We start from the raw sequence: 20,357 nt of genomic DNA on the forward strand, positions 1-20,357 counted from the left end.
TGCAATTGGTTTATATGACAAGTTATAAGTATTTTACTGCTAAAATTGGATTATACGTCATGTTATTATCTTAATTTGACTTGTACCCTTTGAAATAATAAAAACATTAAAAATATGAACCTAATGTATTATTTGACCACAAGACCCAGCCTATCGAATACAGTTATATAGAATTTTAAAATCATTTATTTAACTTTGTTCCCACAGAACATTATTATATATTATTATAATAATACAGTAAATTTTGACGCAGGGTTTTGAATGTGTGTCCTACAAAAATAAATCATGCATTATAGACATGCAATAATGTGTGTAATATACCAATATTAAATGAGCGTCAATTCATAAACCGAGAGCAGTTGTCAATATTCGACGTATGACATATTCTTGACACGTGTTTAAATTTATCCCGTATTCTTCCTTACTCGGGATCAGTTGCCTGCTTCTCCTTACCCGTTAGGTATTTCAGTTTCCATTATTTCTGAATTCCCTGTTTGTTCCTCTACTTACCAATGGCACATTGTTCCATTATTTTAATCCTCAACCCTGTCAAATGTAATACATTATAAATATCATGATTTTATAACCTTTGGAATAGGATGGTTTTTATAAAAACAACTGATGAATGGATCACCAACAAATAAATATTTATTTCAATTGTATTAATTTACAGATTAAACTTTTTTCCACCGATAATTAAGTTATAAAATGTCTTCACTTGCAAAATGATGTTTAACTATTTCCCGCATGTGAATAGATTGGTGACATGAAGGCCATGCACAATGCACATTTTCGGTTTGAACAATGATCCTGACCATTCCAGACTTTTAGACAACCCTCGAAAAATCCACTCGCCAGCTCGTCCTTGGGCTCTTGGCAACTGAATTAATTTATGATAAAAATATACTATTACCAACACCACATCGTAGACCTGCGTAGACTACACTTTGACGGCTGAATGATCGACTTCTAGGATATGGGGAGTTATGAATTTACATGTACATTTATTTCACTCTTCTCCACAGTACCAAAAATTCGCATTAAGATACATTTTTCGTCATTAAACTAAATATGGATCCAAATAATTTTGTATTGTTGGCGAGTTTGCGTACTGTGGCAGGAAATTTTCCCCAGACCCCCTATCTACCCACCATGATCATGGCGAGTGTACATTGTAGTTATAAGCATTTGAATCAATCACAATATTATGATGGAAAAACTCGAACTAACTGGATTATATGATCGATTTCTCAGGTTATTCAGGAGTAATTTTAGGAATCGTGAACAATACGTATCGTATGGCCTCTATCAGTCACAGACATTTGAAACATTTTCTGGTGTGCCTCAGGGCTCAAACTTGGGGGCCTCACTGTTGACGATTTTTATAAATGACATAGCATTGGTAATTAAAAATGCTATGTTTTTGTTGTTCGCTGATGACTTGAAACTCTTCACGGAAGTTATCAACTTGGACAATTGTCATCAACTCCCACTTGATATAGATAATATATTAGATTTGGGCAGGCGTAACAAACTGTACTTCAATATTGATAAATGCAATATTTTATCGTTTACTAAAGCCTCACGAGTATTGTTTTTACAGTATTCAATGCATGGCAGAGTTCTCTCGCGAATATCATCTGTAAGGGGTCTTGGCATTATTTTTGACAGTAAACTGACATTTGGTGGTCATACAGATACCATTTGTAAAAAGGCGCTAAAAATGTTGGGCTTTGTCTTGCTTACTTTCCGGGCTTTACGGTACTAAAAATTATCTATAATTCCTAAGTTAGAAGCAGACTTCAGAGTGCCTCTATTGTTTGGGCTCCGCATCAGTCAAAGTACGGCCTTATGGTGGAGGGTCCAAAAGAAATTTTTGAGACTCCTTAATTTCAGCTGTATGGAAATTATCCGTGACTCTATCCGACTGACTTTCTCTTAGGTATGCTTACATACTGGAACTTAAAGTTTAGAAGGGATCTTTATTTAGCTACATATTTTTTCCGACTTATACGCGGTGTAAATGGGAACTCAGCCATTGTACCAATACCAGGTATTGGCTAGTGTGTCTCTGATAATTATCTTAGGAATCGAGGGCATCCGTTATTTGTTCTCCCAAGGTGCAGAACTAACCTGCCATTGGTGATGTCAATTGGGAGGGCAATAACTCTGTTCAACCAAAAATCACTTTGGATATTAACATATTCCACCTGCGTGAGGATGAGTATAGGTGGGCATTGTTTTATAAACCCTAAAACAGGGTCTGTTTAGCTCATTCGGTGTACTTGTATCTAATTTACATTTTTTCGTATTTACACTTTTTTACTTTTTTACTGCTGATCTATTTCTTTTTTTTATATAATACTGTTTTATTAATATTTCTTTTCATCTAAATGTCATGTTGTGAACGTCTTAAATTAATAATTTATAATGTTCACTATAGTATGTAAAAATAAATAAAATTTGAAAATTTGTAATCAAGGATCGGTTCATGCTTGGAGGTTCGAACTGTTTCCAAATGACTCAGATTATTGCCAATCGACAGTCAATGTGCCAAGTCACAGGATTCTCTGAATTCGATTTGCAATAAGGTCACAATACATATATGTAATTTTCTGAAGGCCAGATGTTTCTGTAATACAACTGAAAAAAACATTATGGCTCATTGTAGTGTAAGAAAGTAACTAAAAAATGGTGATGTGTCAATGTTACAATGTCAAATCTACATTTTTTATACATATTTTCAGTTTAACGGTCGTCTCTATAAACCATTTTGATAACAAAAGCAAAATGGTAAGTATTTGTGGTTTTATCCATGCATCTGCACAAAAAAAAAAAACAATTTAGGTCAAATCACTCAAATCAAATAGCAAAACATTATTTGACAACAGTACTATGAAATCTTTTGTTATGTCTGCGCAGAGAGTGTGCCCGAGCACTTTTGAAATCGCAAAGATCGCATGTGTATGGTTTCTCCCCGGAGTGGGATTTCATGTGACTCTTCAAATGGAATTTCCGCTGGCAAGAGAAGCTGCAGATTTCACACTTGAATTTCTTAATCGTCGAATGCCCTCTCACATGGGTCTTCAAATATTGAGGATCGACAGTGCGGTACGAGCAGATTGTGCACGCGTAGGGTCGCTCATTAGTATGTGCCGAGAGCTTATGCTTCTGTAATCCATTTAACTGTGCCGATTTATAGGAACAGATATCACAAGAGAAGCGTTTTTCAGTGGAATGTATTGTTTTGTGCGTGGTCAAATTGCTTGATGTTTTAGCCTTGAAGCTGCATAAGTCACACGCGAATTTTTTCTCGTCCGAGTGTTTGTTGATCATATGCTTCTTTAGACAGGTATTGGTACTGGCAGTGTAATGACACTGGTCACATAGGAATGGCCTTTCGCCAGTATGTTTCCTACGGTGATCGATGACATCTATGGATCGTGTAGAACGGTACGAACACAAGTCACACGAAAACTTCTTGTCCTGTCCTGTATGAATTTTCTCATGTCTCGATACATTCGATGACGAATTACTGCAAAAATCACAATAACTACATTTGAAGGGCTTTTTATCAGTATGAATCAATTTATGAGTTTTCAGTGTGCTCAGATGAACACATCTATATCTACAGAGATCACAGCCGAATGGTTTGTTCCAGGTATGTGTGTTCATGACATGTTTTCTTAAATTGCGGGGAAACTTAGTTTTAAAGTCGCAATCTCCACAACTTATCTTATGAGTCACTTTGGATTTAGTGATTCGAGAGACGAGACTTTTTGACGAACTGACTAGTTTTATTTTTTTTTCACGTTGAAGTTTTTTCATCTCTCGTTGTCTTTTCGTATCTCTTGAAAGTGCATCATTGTTGGAAGATACAATATCACTAACTGATTTGTCTGTATTTATATCTTCCTGGTCGTTAACATCAAAATTTACTTCATCGAATGTGGAAAGATCAGCAACTGCACCGGAAGCTGTACTGTTAGAATTTTGAGAAAATTCCACTTCGCTTTGAGATTTGATCCGGATGTCAATTGAATCATCAAAATCTATGAATCCTGAGGCAGTTTCCTCTTTTATTGAAGAAATACTCTGGAATAATGAAATACATTACATAAATAACTATGTACAGGAATTTCATTTGAGGTATTCTATATTGTTATTTAGTTTGGTAGTAAATAATCTGAAGGGACAAAAATGTTTGAAAAAATTCAAAGAATTCCCTGTCACACTTTTCATAACAACCAGATTTAATAAAATAATAATAGAAAACATGGTTTTCGAAAGTGATTTGATTAAAACCATGATTACTTACCAAAGATGCAACTTATCATGACGAAATAAAAATAAATATAACAATTAAAATTATTACCTAGTAATTTTTCGAAAAAAGTTATCGAAGAAATCCTAAGTAATAGAAGAAAATAAAAGGAGTGACGAAGTACCAGTGGCTTTGGGGATCCAACATAATTAGTGCACTCTAAACTTTGAAAGTCATACTTTTTTTTTTCATTGAATTAAAAATACAATTGCTGATGGTATTGGTTAGATTTTAAAATTCAATTAAACTCTGCCTAACCAAACTATATAGTTTTTAAAATTCGATTAAACACTGCCAAACAAAAAATATACCCCAATCTATAAAATATCTAAAACTTTATTAATTAAGATATTTTATGGATAAAGAATATTTTTTATTTGATATCTATTATGGTTTGCTTTAGGTAGGGTTTAATTTCATTTTAAAACTAACTGAAATTTGTATTATTAGTTCAATTAAAACAAATAAGTACTGCATACCACAATAATTGTAAATTATTTATGTTGGGTCTCCACAGTCTACCTCCCACCCTTTGCCGCTGTGAAGTACTCATCGTCTGTTGCATAATTATAAAAAAGCACCTATAACAAACTGGAAGTTGCTGGATCGGTGTTTATGATAGTGGCGCTGTCACATGCACATGTGACGTGTCGTCATCACTTAACTCGAAAGGAGAACTTAACTCTCAACTACTTATGAATTAGACGTAAATGAGATAAATTCTGCTTCACGTTAGAGAGTATTGCCATGTAAATACTAGTAAATGTGAATAAACAATTTAAATTACCATTTACCTCTACAATACCATCTTTGCTGTCACCTAGCTTGCATAAATATTGTTTCAGAGCATCGTCCGCTTTTTCACATTTCCGTTTAAATTTGTATGCATTTTTCGCTTCTTCCAAACAATGTAAACACATTTGACCTGGAAATCCATCATCCTCGGTCACCTGTAAAGTTTACAGACAATTTACATGAGGACATATTAATTATTATTTGGTATAATTAAAACTGTAATTTTACAAGCAAAAATTTCGAGCACAAACCAGAACGGAACAAAACTCCATTAGCATTTGGTTGATTACTAAATTCTTGTCAAAATAAGTATGATATACTGATAATAGTTCTTCACTGTTTGATAAACAGGTTCTGCATATATCGTTAATTTGGATATTATCAAAATTAACTTTATTATAGTCAATCACAATATCCACCATGGCTTTTATTTTTATTAATGGAATCTGTGGTCTTTAATTGAAATAAGCAAAATAAATTCACATTGCGATGGTAACAGCTGATAACAATTTTTGACATTTCAGTTGTAAACAATAGACAAATAACACCGTGTAGCAGTGTTGCCATATCTTTGTCACCAAATTATTTCACAAAAATAATGGGAAGTAGTTGCCTTTGAATCTTTGGCGAGGTTATAATAATTTATCAAATGTGGAAAAATATGGCATAAACTAAATACGTTTTAAAGAATACATTAAATTAATTATGGGTCTTGTGACTAGTTCTCCGCCGTCACGCACTGCCATTAGCTGTCAGTGAATGCAGTGTTGCCAACCGAACTATAATTATAGTACATTTATTTTTAGTCCGCGTACTATTAAAAAAGTATAGTCCGTCAAAAATACACAATTTTGAAAAATGCAATTAATTGGATTCGCCGGTTAGGTTGGGTTAGGTTAGGTGAAATGGAAAAATGGTAGTCAGCATGTTTTTTACATTTTTAACACGTCCTATAATTTTTGCCGAAATACTATCATTTCTAGGACCGCATACCATAATTCGATGACAAAAAGATAGCTGAATAAAATTCAACAATGGCGACTGACAGCTAAAGATGGCGGACGACCAGTCACAAGCACCTAAATTATATTTAACAGTTGGGTCTGTCTCATAAATATGCATTAAAGTTTGCCACGTAAACGAAACTGCGTAACATAACAAATTCCGTTCCGAACCGATGGGTGGTGACTGAGAGCCGAGTTTCTTCCGACCAATAATTCTTTTTCACGGATCAAAATAGGCAAACACAAAATATGAAAAATAGTTTAGTTTTTCATTTGTCAATTTCAAAATTACAGTATTTTGCAGTGGCGAAGGGTGGAGGTAGGCTGTTAAGATCCGCCATAAACAGAGCACATTAAACTATTTCAGACATACATATTTGTTTTCATTGAAATAAGACTACAATTTACAGATAGTGTTGGTTAGTTTTTAAAATTCAATTAAACCCTGAGAAACCAAGCCATAATAGATAATAGTCAAAAAATACATGTGTATCTATAAAATATCTAAAATTATGCAATTAAATCATACATAACTTTGAATATTTTATAAATAGAATAATATTTTTTATTTATTATAGTTTGGTTTAGGCAGGGCTTAATGAATTTAAAAAAATAATCAACAATATGTGTAATATGTATTTTTAATCCAACGAAAACAAATAACTATGAATGAAAAAGTGTGCATAATTTTGTCGTATTGCCCAAATTAGACCAAAACTATTATGGTTTCGTTTAGGCAGGGTTTAATTGATTTTTAAAAACTAACTAACACCATCTGTAAACTGTAGTCTTAGTTCAATAAAAACAAATACATTTGACTAAAAAAGTTTGGTGTGCACTATTTATAGCGAATCTTTACAGCCTACCTCCACCCTTCGCCACTGGTATTTTGGACGTACAGTGGGGTCCAAAATTATAGTTTATTATTATAACCAAGGCCCACTATTAATCATTATTGGTAGTCAATCCGTGATACGAAGCTACTTCAATGGTAGTGCTAGCCATTTGCTCATAGTTCGAATGCAATAATATATATAATAATACTGTTTGTAGAAAATGATGGTTTTTTAAAAACTATTGAAATATAATGATCAGTAATAATTTCACCAAAATATGCAATCGAAAATCTTCATTTATTACGAACATGTCACCTGATTGTATTCAAATGTTATCGATTACTAGCACTACCATCGTAATTCGCAATATAGTCTGCCTCGTCAGCCTTGTACTATAATAATTATTATAGTATGTTTGGCAAAACAGGCTTGTAGACTATTCGATAATTATTATTATGGCTACTCATTATAAATCAAAATAATGTTATGTAGCCGCTCATAATTATTTATCTTCATATAGGTAGGTACTTAGCTATTTTTGAAGTTATATTTCTTTTGGGGCGTTTGGTAGAGTGAAATTGAGAGCTGTGCGCGCACGTTACGAAAGTGCGCAATAGTATGAAGTTAGCTACGAATCTGTCAGCTGTATACAAACGCAAGTGTGATACAGACCTACAAACTTATCTGAAGAATGGGATGGGGGAGCCACTGCCGAAAACTACCCAATCAAGACTCGTAACTAGACAAAATCTGACATTCAAATGAAATTTTCAAAATGGTGTCCTATGATAGTTCATATTTCCATTTTTGGCCATTCTACAGATAAGTTTGTAGGTCTGTAGTAGAATTGTTCCGTTGCCTAGGCAACGAATTTATTATTGTCAGCCATTTGCAATTCCTTACGTAAACAAACAATTAAACGTCAGAGTGATAGTTGTTACTTTAAAAAATAAAAACAACGAGAAATAATTATATAATTTAGTAATCTAAGTTAAAGTGTATAGAAATAAACCAATGGCGCTCCAATAAGTGGCCCTTTTTCTTGAGTGTGTACAAGATAATTCAGAGCTAGTCGAAGAATCTAGATTATCACAAGTTTTATTTTTGTTTTGTGCCAAAGAAGTATAACTTCTAACGCGCGTACATAAGTACACACCAATTTTTTTTCAATCCTCTTCGATTTTAATAAAAAAATCTTAAGAAAATGTTTTAAAATCAGTTCTCTACAACAGATTATTTTTTTGTTAAAATTGTTAGGAATAAAAATTACATTAAATGTGGAGCAAATAGTTTGTGTGAATGGCTAACAACCATTCAACAAGACTTAATAATATACTCTCCTCATGACGTGTTGGTCCATGCATATTTGGGAGCGAAAATTTACCTAATTAAAAAAAGTACTATTTATCGTAGTTATTAATTGTGAAAATTTTGTATATTATGTACCTAACTATGTTATTTTTCTGACAGAATTTAATAGGATATAGTATAACCAAAATAGGTAGACTCTTTGCATAGAGTGAACAGTATATTATTATTTATTAGTTGGATAAGTGTGCTAAATAATAAAGGACTGTTTTATTATTTACCTTTCCATCTCAACCGGCGCTTCACAACACACAGTCCTCCGTGCCACATAAGAAAATATGTTGTAAAATCCCTAGCATATAACATAATTCTAATAATTATTAGTGGAACCAGACTGTCAGCGAAAACCAATGAAATGAATTATTCCGTTAATTTTATTATAACTTTGAAAGTTTACTGTGCCGCAAGAGGTAATATTTATTATTGAAATACGGTATGCAGTCATATTGTCCTCTATAAAGCTTTGTGTGGGACGCATACAACGATGAATGTGTATCAAATGGTGAGTTTATAAATTAACAGTATATCCACTTCGAAGACACTGGAAAGAATATAGCATTCCCCTACGAACTGTCAGAAAAATTGGCGCTACTGAAAAAAGTTTGCTCATCACAGATTTAAACCTTAAACCAACAAGCATGAATAAAAATGGTATTAGTTCAGATGACAATATTACGATCTTTTTTACGAAAGTTTAAACAGCTGGTTTTGATTGGTACATTTTCATGTCGTCATGCAATGGGATTTAAATTAATTTCAACATCATTTCCTTGTCACCTGTTAAATAAAATAACGCCAACAAATTATCAAATATAGAGCTGTAAAATAAGTGTTCGGATAAAACAATCAATCGGTATCTCTTTCCATATTGTGATTTCTTTCTAGGACAAAAATAATACTACAAAATAGGTAAATGATTTTTTTTATTGAAATAGGTAGGTAAATAGTTTTTAATTCAATGATAATAATAATATAAGGAATACATTTTTATTTACTGGGAAGGTGACTAGCTAATGAAAAGTATATTTTTAAGAGTGTTATTTTGCTTTTCCATAAAGTACCTAAGGTTGCAGATCATGACCATTTTTCTTCTCCATGCGACTATTTACTTAGGGCGTTGAAGACTTTTAAGTACAGGTAGTTTCAAACAAAACTTTGCAAATCGGCTCAAGTATTACAGTGTGTTAGTAAATTCTGTTTGAATGTGTGTTTGGAGCCAGAGCATGAAGCCAATCAGTTGAGTGAAGGACTAATAACCAGTCTGGGTAAAAAATCTATTTAAACAAGCCATAACGCTCCGCCCAAATGGTAATTTACATGTTAACTCTGGTACCTGCCTGAACCAACATACATCTGCCCGCAATCAAATAAACATCTTAAATGTTTTTATACAGATTCCCATATTTTTTTGTATTCTGAAACACATGGAATAACATGTGAAAATGCACTGATAAACAAGGAAGAGTGGCCATATTTATGGGATATTCGTGGCATTTTTACGGAGTTTTATGAAATGTCATTTTGATTAGGTGCAATCGAAGTGCACATATTTTACAATGTAAACAAGCACTAAGGTGCATGGTTGCTACATCAGTCCCGTGTAGCATCGCTTCGGGACAAGGAAGTGTGGCATTAAAATCTTTTCATTCTGACACGTTTATAGCGTCATGGAAGGCGGCCGTGCACAAACCGCGTCTGCATATACATGGCGGGTGGAGATGGGGAAACTCAAATCTTTTATCCAAAATATATTTAATTCAATAGAAATTTTTTCAGCTGCGGATATACTTTCAAACAAATATTTGTGCACATGCATATGTGTTGTGGCAAATATCCAAACAATTCTATAATTTGTTTGTGGGAAGGTGTATGTTGTCGTAAACATAATACAAAGGCCCCTTTATTCGACTACAAAGACCTCCTTATTATATAAGAGCGCGACACCGGTGTCCCGTCTGAAACGGGCCTTAGTCTGTACGAGCTTCTATTATTTATTTTGAGTTGAATATTAAAATTTCACAGATTTGGCAATTTGAGCATTATTAATACGGCCAGCGTATTATTCTAAAACAAAGGCTTCTGTCAACAATAATACATTAACGGAATTTAATACATTATTTGGTAACTGCCCCGTGATTTCTTTTATGATGCCTCCGCAACGAATATGATTGGGCACATTTAAAATCACAAACATTACAATGAAACGGTTTCTCTCCCGAGTGAGTCATCTTATGGTTCTTCAGTTTGGTATTCGTGTGACAAGTATAACTGCACATATCACATTTGTGCATCTTGACCGAGGAATGAGTTCGAAGGTGGCTTTTCAAATAGTTCGAGTTGACACAGCGATAGGGGCACATGGTGCAAGCGAAGGGCCGCTCCTTAGTGTGAACCATTCTCTTATGACTCTCCAGGGCAGCGAACTGTATAGATCTATACTCGCAGATGTTACATGAGAATTTTTTCTCACCAGAGTGCCGTTTTTTGTGGGCATCTAATGTGCTTTTCGTTTTGGCTTTAAAATTGCATTCATCGCACGAGAATTTTTTTTCCATTGAGTGTTTATTTACTTTATGTATTTTGAGGTTGGATATTGACCCGCATGTGTAATGGCACTGATCACATAGATATGGCTTTTCTCCCGTGTGTATCCGGCGGTGTTCTTTCAAATGAGACGATTGAGTGCAACGATACGAGCACAAATCGCAAACGAAAGGTTTATCATTCGTGTGCCGTCGTTCGTGTCTTTTTAAATTAGAAGAATTTGCGCATTTGTAATCACAGAAACTGCAATCATAAGGTTTTTCATTGGTGTGGGTCAATTTGTGACTTTGTAAAGACGACGACTGAATGCATCTGAAGTTGCAGAGATCACATGCGAGTGGTTTTTCTCCTGTATGAATGTGCATGTGAATTCTCAATTGGGAAGGCAGTTTTGTTTTAAAATCACAGTGTTCGCAACTCCTTATCTGACTCTCCTTTGATCTGGTTCTAGATGTGATGTGAGAGGAGCGACTTTTTAACGAAGAATGAACTGATATTTTTCCTTTTCTGTGTTTGGATTCCTTTTTTTTCTTTTTCAGTCTTTTGATGCTTTTTGAAAATGCATGCATATCGTTACCGAAAGATTCAATATCAAACGGCACGTCTTTCTTTATGTCTAATATATTAGGTATGTCTTCAAGTTCTTCTTGTTTCAAATCCTTAATGATATCTAATCCATTGAATGTTGATACCACTGAGAATCCATCATTTTTAGAAGATTGGCGCATGCTTTTATGAGTGTCTTCAAACTTCATTTGAAAGTCGATTGCAGGATCATAATCAGAGCAACCGGACATTGAATCTTCTTCTTTTACTGAAGCAGTAATCTGAAAACAAACAATACGTAAGTGTAAACTCCGCTGACTCAACATTTTTTAATGAATACAATAAAATATGGCTCTTTTGAAAGATACATTAAAAGTCAAATAATTTTTTCGAAATTTCATTTATTGTCGAACAAGATCTTCTTGTCTACGTGTTAAAACTGTGAACTAACAAGCACCTCTGCAGTTAATCGTAACTCCGTTTAAAATGAGGAACGCCCCTAAATTCATCATTTCATTTCACGCTTTCGTGGTGTACGGATCTATCAATTTACGTAATTTGTTGCTTTTATAATAAAAATAGATATAAAACCATAAGGAGTGATATTAAAATTATTATTAGTAAATTTTTGGTTGATTGCGAAGTAGAAAACGAGTCGCATCTAAAAAGAAAGGCGATACATTATTTAAACACGCGTTGCCACCATGACAGGTATGTCACTGAGAAGTCTTCCATATGCGACTACAGCGACTTCCGATTATCGACGAGATCTTGTTGTCGGACAGTAGTTATAAAATCTTTTAGAGGTTTTTTTAAAAGAAATATCAAAATTTGTATCAAAACATTGAACAAATAAAGGTGATTTGTATCATGTTTTTTAAAATCAGTTTATCATTCTATTATTTACATAGTTATTATGTTTTTTAATTCATTTACAAGTTAAATTGCTGAATTAGACGTTATTAATTGGAATATGACAGCAATATTTTCTCATTCGCGTAATTACACAATCAACGTAAGTCCAATATATTGGCAACATGCCTTTTTGTGCATATTTTTTTCATTCGTTTGTTTGAAGGCTTTATCGTAGAATTTCACAAATATTATCTACTCGAAAATGAAATCATAATAATCAATAGCTATCCCAATAAGCAATGGATGATAAAAAAGGCGCTAAATTTAGATTTTGTACACCAAAAATGATTATTTGAAACATCATGACAATTGCTTAAATTCTTACATTTTGTGCATTTACGCCATTTACGTCGGTAGAATATTATGAATTATTTTGAGACTAGTGACAGCCTGAATGTTTATGCTTCATTTTATGATAAAATTAGCTAACCGTTTTTAGATTTGTGTCTTCAACGACTTTGGATGAATATTTCTTCAGAGTGTCTTCAGCCTTCTCACATTTTCTTTTAAATAAGTATGCATTTTTTGCCTCTTCCATGCAATGCAAACACATGTGATCTGGAAATCCATCATCTCGAGCTACCTAAAATATACGTTAATAAATGTAGGTAATAGACAAGTGTAATTTAATTTATTATTATTATATAGTGCGGTGAAAAGGAGATTTTTCCAGCTTGCTTTGTTTTCGAATTTATATGTTTATAAAATGGTAAATAATAAATAGAAAATCTTCAATGATTGAAATCAAATAAAATTCAGAGAGAACAAATTCTATGGTGGGAAGTAGGGAATCCAATCCCGAGCCGAAATTCTGATCCCGGGATTTTGGGATTACAATTTGATAATCCCGTGATCCCGGGACTGGTCCCGGGATTGGCATTTTTTTCCATTGTTAATATATAATTTTTATATTTACAAATAACATTGAAAAATTCGGTCAAAAATAAATCTAGTATAATTTATACTATTTAAGACATTTATTATTAATATTGTATACGTTCAATCTTGGAAATACATAAGTTTAATGGAGTAAATAATATTGTAATATAAATAATAATGTGAATTTAATTTGAGATTGCTGTTTCTGATAGTAAAGACTTAATGAATGAGTTAGCGAGATTTAAAATAGTAAAGCAAATCATGGTGTACTTATGGCCTTTCCGCTTCATAAATCTAATCAGTCAGCCAAATATGAAACTGCCGTAAAACGTATGAGATCATGGTGGAATTACTTTGTTAATAGTGCGAAGCATTGTTTTTTCCAATCTTTCTCATTTTTATTAATTTATGTGAAAAAATAAAATGAATCGGCAACTTACACATGGGTATAAATCAAACCATTCAATCTCAGTTTATTTCTAATTAGTTATTTGTTATTAAAAGTATTTTATCTGTTATATTTTAGTTTTTATTTTATTTTTCATAAAAATTGATAAAAAAATCAATCCCGACAGTTTCGGGATTATGTTTATCAATCCCGGGATTCATAGGTATTGAAAATAGCTCGAGATCCCGGGATTGGAATCCCTAGTGGGAAGTATCAATTAATACATTAAATGAGACAGCATTTGCATAGTAGATTTCCATTTTACAAGTGTTTTTTTTAATTAGTAATAATATTAAACATCGTTGTCAAGATTATGTGAAAGGATAAAGAAATTGTTGATTTATATAGTCATGATAAATGGCATTGCAACTGAAATAGCTATCAACTAAATACTAAGTTTATGGAATTTAATATTGTCAATATTGTACTGCAGGGACGATAAGTCTATGAAACAAGTATAGAATAATTAATATCAGCGTAAATGCAATTTCGTGAATGAACCATTTTTGAAAATGAGACAAAGAAAAACTTGTTATTACACTAAACAGACTCGCTTTCTTGTAATTCAAATGTGGTGAGGTCAATACCCTACCACCTACATGACTTGGCAGGAAACCAATAATTTATAATTACAATGTATCTTGCAACATAATAATGTTGAAATAGCAGAACAAGCGATTTATGTGAATCAATCAATTTTTAACAGAAAGCTTATTTAGCAAAATTTTTCAATAATTATATTAATCAATTATTTATAATGTACCAAACTTTTTATCATGATTTGCACAAATTTGTTTATATGAAAATCAATCGTGCCTAATAATTAAAAAGTGCATAATTGTCAAAATTAAAATCAATTATTTATAATTTACAAAACAATCATGCATTACACAACAAAGCATGATTATCAAAATATTCAAGTAGTGATAACAGCATTTTCTATTGTATCGAATCACTATAAAAACACCCAGTAAGTACATGAAAACAATATTGTCAGTCAGTTATCAAAGATTTAACCGTAAGGTTATCAATTAACTTCGCCCGGTCGACTTCGCAATTACCTAGAACTCATACACGTGATTTCACTCAGCTAAATTATAAATCTGTAAACTTACCTGTAATAATTAAATTAATATTTATTTGGAAGGAGATAATAAAACCAGGGTTCATTTAATTCACGCATCACTCTTCTTATTATTGGAGTCAAACAAACCTACCCTGCCTGTTCCTTATTCCATCTCCTAACCAAACAAATATGAGTTTTCCGCTTATGTAGCACTAACGCAAACAATATAAATGTATATTATACTTATACATTAAAAAATCGCATTGATTGTTATAAAAATGGTTGTGGGCCAAATCCCGCGTCTATAAAATATTAACATGTAATTTTTATACAATATTTTAATCTAGAACTAGGAACTAGTAGCTTCAGCAAAATAAATGGCAAGCAATCATTAAATTTCTCCTATAAAAATACTTAGCAAATTAAAAAAAAAAACCTCTTTGAGAGACGGACAAGTTCCACAACAAATTATTTAACCATTAAAAAAAAGATTGACGTTTCAATAAAAAAAATATAATAAATTCACAATCTGAAGTTCAACTGTTATTGTAATTTATTTTATTGATTTGTGTGTAAGAAGTAGAGTGCTTTATTAAAATAATACTTAAGTCAATAATAGTAATACAGATACTAATTATTTCCAAAATACTACAATAAAAATAATCTATCTGTACTAGGTACCTATCTGCTTTCAATTCAAATGTATCGTTAAATTTAAATATTGTTTACTATTTTGTATCTATGTACCTACTGTCAGTAACTTAAGTAGAATCGTACAAACCTGTATAGAACAAAATTTCATTAGCATTTGGTATATAAGTAATTTTTCGTTCTCGAAATTGTGAAATATCGATAGCATTTTATCATTATATGATAAGCAAGTTCTACATAAATCATTTATTCTAATTCCATCCAGAGTAAAACTGTCACCCATGACATCCATTGCCATTAAAATTAATAGACTACAGCAGACCGCTATAAACATGACGCATAAACAATAAACAGGTAAAAAATTTCAGTTTTCCACGAAGAGATTTTTTCCACTATTTGATTTGAGTTTTATTTCGTATTTTAAATAATCAAATAAAATAATGACGTTAAAATTCTACTTTAAACATTTACCTCTGTCATGTAAATATTATACCAAAACTTGTTATGTAGTATTACTTATCATAGATAACAAAGAGTTCAAATTGCGTAAAACCGATACAATGGTTGTTTGTGGTATCGCCTAGATTTTGATTGAATTATTGGCTCATTCCTCATTGTAGATACAATAATAATATAGTAAAGGTCATTATTTTTACTATTTGTTTATTTCAATGTGATTGCAAAGGCAATGCGCATTGATTGTTGTTGCGGAATTTTGTGAGCCAAGAGACAAGACACGCGCCCTTTCATGGAAATATTAATTATCATCACAATATACCGATGTAAACAAACCTATCTCAACTGGTTTACCTACAGGTTGTCCTATCACATTGTATAATCGCCAGAGGCACTGAAACCAGACAGCAAGTTCAAGGCTCAATTCCTGAAATTGATTAACGTTTATTGAATACAATAATTACACAGATAATGAACATCAACCGAGCATTTAAGGTAAGAAATTATACTTTTTGTGGCATTGTTTATCATCTTAGTGGTACTACGTTTATCTCGTAAATTGTAAAATAACCGCAGTACAGCGGAGAATATTGAAAAACATCAAACATTATTAGTGTGATATAATTATATATCTACCGAAGTTACTGTAAGTTTTAAATATTGTTTATTGAGTGAAAATTATTGTCCATTGTTTTTTGGTTTATAATTATTGTAAATTTAGTCTAGTGTAGTAATCTTTATAAGCCGTTCGAAGCCAGCTGATTTTTTTTTAATGTATCGAGTTCAATAGCCTTTTGAAATAAAACCTGTACCCACCTAAATAAACTCAATAATATAATATTTTCTTGATGTAACTGTTTGCGTATGCGTTTTGTAATTTACATTTTTATCGTGTTTTATCAAATTGTTGAAATGTCTATTTTACGTCATTTTTGTTGATGTTTTTTTTTTAAATTATGCAAATTACCTGTACGTCGGGATACGTTATTGTTTACTTTTAAAGAATACAACCTTGATCTACCTACTACTACGACAGAATCACTTATTCGTAATCATAATAATGGGTGTCTTACATCATTGGAGGTCAGTGTTAGATTTCTATAAGAGGAAAATCTAATGCCTTGAAATTGAGTGCAAAAATAATCAATCTTGCAAAATGACATTACAATGTTGACACAGTTTAACTACAGCAGAATCGACATAATAATCATAAAATTAATCTCGTTTTTCCTCCGGATATTAAAATTATTATATTATTTTACTCACAGATAAAGTTTATAATTTTTGAGTGAATTTTTCACATCTATTATGTGCAATAAAAAAATTAGCTATATCACCATTTCTGTTCCTGTGCAGAGCATATTAAGTATTATAAATAGGTCTCCATAGAGTGGTTATCTTAACACACTTTTTTTTATAAAATGCACAAGTGTGCTATTCATTCAAACCCATTGACTCCTTGCTCTTGATCAAACGCACATTGAAAAAACAACATGTAATTTTTGTCAGATACGGAATGAGACACGGGTGTTCTAGCTATTATGCCATTGTGAGGCCTTTAAGTATAGATCAATATTAAATGTGACTAGAAATTTTAAACTTTTGTTGTAATTTTTTACTTATATGAAGCTTTATTTTATTTTATCTCTTTAACGTGTTCTCTAATAATTATCGTTTTCACTATGTGAATAATTATAGAGTATTTATTATGCAGACAGCCGGCCTTTGCCAGCTTACCCCAAATTAAATATCTTACAGTTATTTTTTTATTTACATTCCAGATGAATTCCTTGTGCTACATTCCTCAAAGTAATTGCCGTCAATTCACACTGTACGACCGTGTAAGCAAACTGCTGGAATCAGTCGAATGGAGTGACTGCAGCTTTCGTGTCGGAAAAGAAATTATCCGAGCCCACAAACTTATTCTAGCGATCAGCAGCCCCGTTTTTAAAGTGATGCTGTATGGACCGATGGCAGAAGGCACAGAAATACTTGTCTCCGACATTGAACCGGAGGTCTTTCAGCTACTATTAGATTTCATCTATAAAGACAAAGTGGTAATTGATTCACTGGAGAATGCCTGCGGCTTGTTATATGCGGCCAAGAAATATATGTTGCCTTATCTCACAGAAATTTGCATGAAGTTCATTGAAGATTCGATTACTATCACAAATGTGTTGACGGTATTTAATTTCTCGGAATGGATGCAAGAAGAGAGATTGATTTCTCGTTGCCTAACTCTCATTTGTAAACACGCAAACATCATTTTGGGCAGTGCGTTTGACCATATATCGGTATCTTGTTTAAAAATAATTCTTCACCAGTCTGCCATCAATATTACCGAAAAAGAATTAATCAGATACGCATTTCAATGGGCAAATGATGAATGCTTAGAAAGGAAAATCACACCTTCCGATGTAAGTAAACAAAAGATATTGTTAGAAACGGGTATACTCGGTAGTCTGCGATTCCTGACCCTCACGGCAGACGATTATGCTTGGCTTACAGCAACTATACTCTCTGAACAACAGTTGGCATTGATCAAAGAGTATTTATTCAATGCCACTCTTACCAAAGAACATGTACAAAATACAATGGAGAGTGAGGAATCTACGCAGCCGATGAACTCGGTGTTTAAAAATGAAACATTTGATAATGGTTTATCTATTGTGAACACGTCAGTAATTCCCAGAAGTCCTTTGAAATTTGATTGGTCTTATTGCTGCAGATCTATAATAAGGACAGCGAAGCCTCTGATAATTGATGATACCTTCCAGTCCGTCAAGCTTAACATTAAATGTGAGAAGACAGTCTTTTTAAAGAGCTTTTCAATTCCCACTCAGCAATCTCCTGATGTGAATCTGTCGAGTGAATCTCTTTCTTCGTATACGGAAGATATTAAAGTTGTGATATCAAACAGTTCGAATATCAATGATCGAATATCAGCCAATTATAATAATATTGTTGGTTACAATAGTTCGATTTACATCGACTTACCGAAACCTTTCGTGCTGAATGAGAGGGAGTGGTATAATATTTGCTTTTCTTGGCCCGGTAAGAAATCTCTCACCCTCAAATACCCATTGCAAATCAGGCCTGCCAACGAATGCAATTGCGGAACTATTTTCACGTTTGATGAAGGTATCAGCGGATGCTTTTTAGAAGGGCTAAAGTTCTGTATTTAGCTGCGAATTTTTTATACAACAAATTCTATGTGCTATAAAATTTAATTTTTTATATAATATTAGGTTTAGTAATATGTTACGGCTTTAATCATGTACCAATAGTTATTATTGTGCGTATTGCCTCTACAGGTCAATCTCTTAATGTCAATCTCAGTGTTTGATTGTATGTACTCTTTATGCATAAGTAATAAATGTTACTGAAAACAAAAACACATTTCAAAATGTTTTGATCAAGTTCAAATACAGTTAAGGTATCGAATTGAGAAAAATTATTTGCCAATATATAATATTATTAAGTAATACACTATTAGTATGTATATTTTATGCTTTTGGGAGCTATTGAAATCCGTAATGCAGATCTGAAAAGGAATAATACATAATTAGATTTTATTATAATTATTTATACTTAATACCAAAGTTTATGAATGTTATTGTTTAATTGTATTAAATGAATTTTACAAAATGTGATGAATATTGCCCCATTACTTTCATTGGGTATTGTTGTTAATAAAATATATTTTATATTGATCTTAACTAGGTATATCATGTTGTCAACAGGGGAGATAATGGCTATGTGTACAAAAGTGGTGAAATATGTGTACAATTGAATTGTAACATTTTAATTTAATGTCTTATCAACCGATAAATAACCCATTGTCTATGATTTATAAATCATTTAGTTCTTGTAATAAAAAGATAATATTTGAAACAATTTCTTGAATTATAGAATAAATCTCCACGGTTGAGTAATGTCTTACCTTTGTTGCACTGAAAACTGTTGTTTTGTTCGGTACAGATATTTTGTACTCTGTATTAACTTTGCGAAAATTCTTTAAACTGATATTTTAGCTGAATTGCATAATATAATCGTTTTGTGGTAATAAATGATCATCTGACCATTCTAAGTTAATAAAATTTTTGGATATTGAGTTCTGGAATAGTATTTTTTTTTTTTTTATAATTATTTAAAAATGAAATGTATGCATAATAAAATACAAATGAATAACTACATTATTGTTTTCTATTATACCTATCCCAACATTTTTAAATGGAAGTTGATTCTGATTTACACATAGGTAATTACGTTTACGCCCACGGTGGCCACGCAGCTTAAAGTCGCGTTGACACGGTCCAAGTGACAGCTTCATACTATTTATTCCTATCCAAGTTAACTTGGATGAGTAGGACGCGGTCCAAGTAGCTTGGATAGGAATAATTAGTATGAAGATGTCTCATACGAGTGCACTTGGATAGAAATAAATAGTATGAAGCTGTCACTTGGATGGCACTCAATCCAAGTGTACTTGGACCGTGTCAACGCGGCTTAAGCGTTGGACTAT

General features: G+C 32.4%; 3 protein-coding genes across 4 annotated transcripts; 1 reads left to right on the plus strand and 2 right to left on the minus strand.

Annotated features, from left to right (window-relative positions):
* Positions 1-623: 623 nt before the first annotated feature.
* LOC147066012 (uncharacterized) lies at positions 624-5,665 on the minus strand. The gene is made up of 3 exons (XM_085955535.1): positions 5,371-5,665; positions 5,119-5,274; positions 624-4,095 (listed from the first exon to the last, which is right to left on the minus strand). Exons 1-3 carry the CDS (start codon positions 5,539-5,541, stop codon positions 2,878-2,880), a joined length of 1,545 nt encoding a protein of 514 aa, XP_085811661.1. The 5' UTR covers positions 5,542-5,665; the 3' UTR covers positions 624-2,877.
* A 3,434-nt stretch (positions 5,666-9,099) lies between these two features.
* On the plus strand, positions 9,100-20,019 carry LOC147066013 (uncharacterized). The gene is made up of 4 exons (XM_085955538.1): positions 9,100-9,236; positions 11,587-11,715; positions 16,193-16,327; positions 17,614-20,019. The coding sequence occupies exons 3-4, from the start codon at positions 16,304-16,306 to the stop codon at positions 19,015-19,017; spliced, it is 1,428 nt and encodes a 475-aa protein (XP_085811664.1). The 5' UTR covers positions 9,100-9,236; positions 11,587-11,715; positions 16,193-16,303; the 3' UTR covers positions 19,018-20,019.
* On the minus strand, positions 9,268-15,882 carry LOC147066014 (uncharacterized). 2 transcript variants are annotated; one of them, XM_085955536.1, is made up of 3 exons: positions 15,507-15,882; positions 12,763-12,915; positions 9,268-11,698 (listed from the first exon to the last, which is right to left on the minus strand). In XM_085955536.1, exons 1-3 carry the CDS (start codon positions 15,708-15,710, stop codon positions 10,442-10,444), a joined length of 1,614 nt encoding a protein of 537 aa, XP_085811662.1. In that variant the 5' UTR covers positions 15,711-15,882; the 3' UTR covers positions 9,268-10,441. The 2 variants fall into 2 exon arrangements, with proteins under 2 accessions (XP_085811662.1, XP_085811663.1); XM_085955537.1 differs by having other exon boundaries at positions 12,763-12,911; positions 15,507-15,699.
* Positions 20,020-20,357: the final 338 nt, after the last annotated feature.

Source organism: Rhyacophila brunnea, unplaced genomic scaffold, assembly GCF_057557595.1.
Source record: "Rhyacophila brunnea isolate RB1 unplaced genomic scaffold, BYU_Rbru_1.0 scaffold_5, whole genome shotgun sequence".
Classification (NCBI taxonomy): Eukaryota; Metazoa; Arthropoda; class Insecta; order Trichoptera; family Rhyacophilidae; genus Rhyacophila; species Rhyacophila brunnea.

What these genes read in the sequence shown, in the direction of transcription:
- LOC147066014 (XM_085955536.1), bottom strand. Translation starts at nt 15,710, where the DNA reads ATGTTTATAGCGGTCTGCTGTAGTCTATTAATTTTAATGGCAATGGAT. An exon ending in TGAAATTTTGTTCTATACAG is followed by an intron (nt 12,916 to 15,506) that starts GTTTGTACGATT and finishes CGTATATTTTAG; the next exon opens with GTAGCTCGAGATGATGGATT. An exon ending in AAGACACAAATCTAAAAACG is followed by an intron (nt 11,699 to 12,762) that starts GTTAGCTAATTT and finishes GTTTGTTTTCAG; the next exon opens with ATTACTGCTTCAGTAAAAGA.
- LOC147066013 (XM_085955538.1), top strand. Translation starts at nt 16,304, where the DNA reads ATGAACATCAACCGAGCATTTAAG. An exon ending in ACATCAACCGAGCATTTAAG is followed by an intron (nt 16,328 to 17,613) that starts GTAAGAAATTAT and finishes TTTACATTCCAG; the next exon opens with ATGAATTCCTTGTGCTACAT.
- LOC147066012 (XM_085955535.1), bottom strand. Translation starts at nt 5,541, where the DNA reads ATGGTGGATATTGTGATTGACTATAATAAAGTTAATTTTGATAATATC. An exon ending in TGGAGTTTTGTTCCGTTCTG is followed by an intron (nt 5,275 to 5,370) that starts GTTTGTGCTCGA and finishes TAAACTTTACAG; the next exon opens with GTGACCGAGGATGATGGATT. An exon ending in GCAAAGATGGTATTGTAGAG is followed by an intron (nt 4,096 to 5,118) that starts GTAAATGGTAAT and finishes TCATTATTCCAG; the next exon opens with AGTATTTCTTCAATAAAAGA.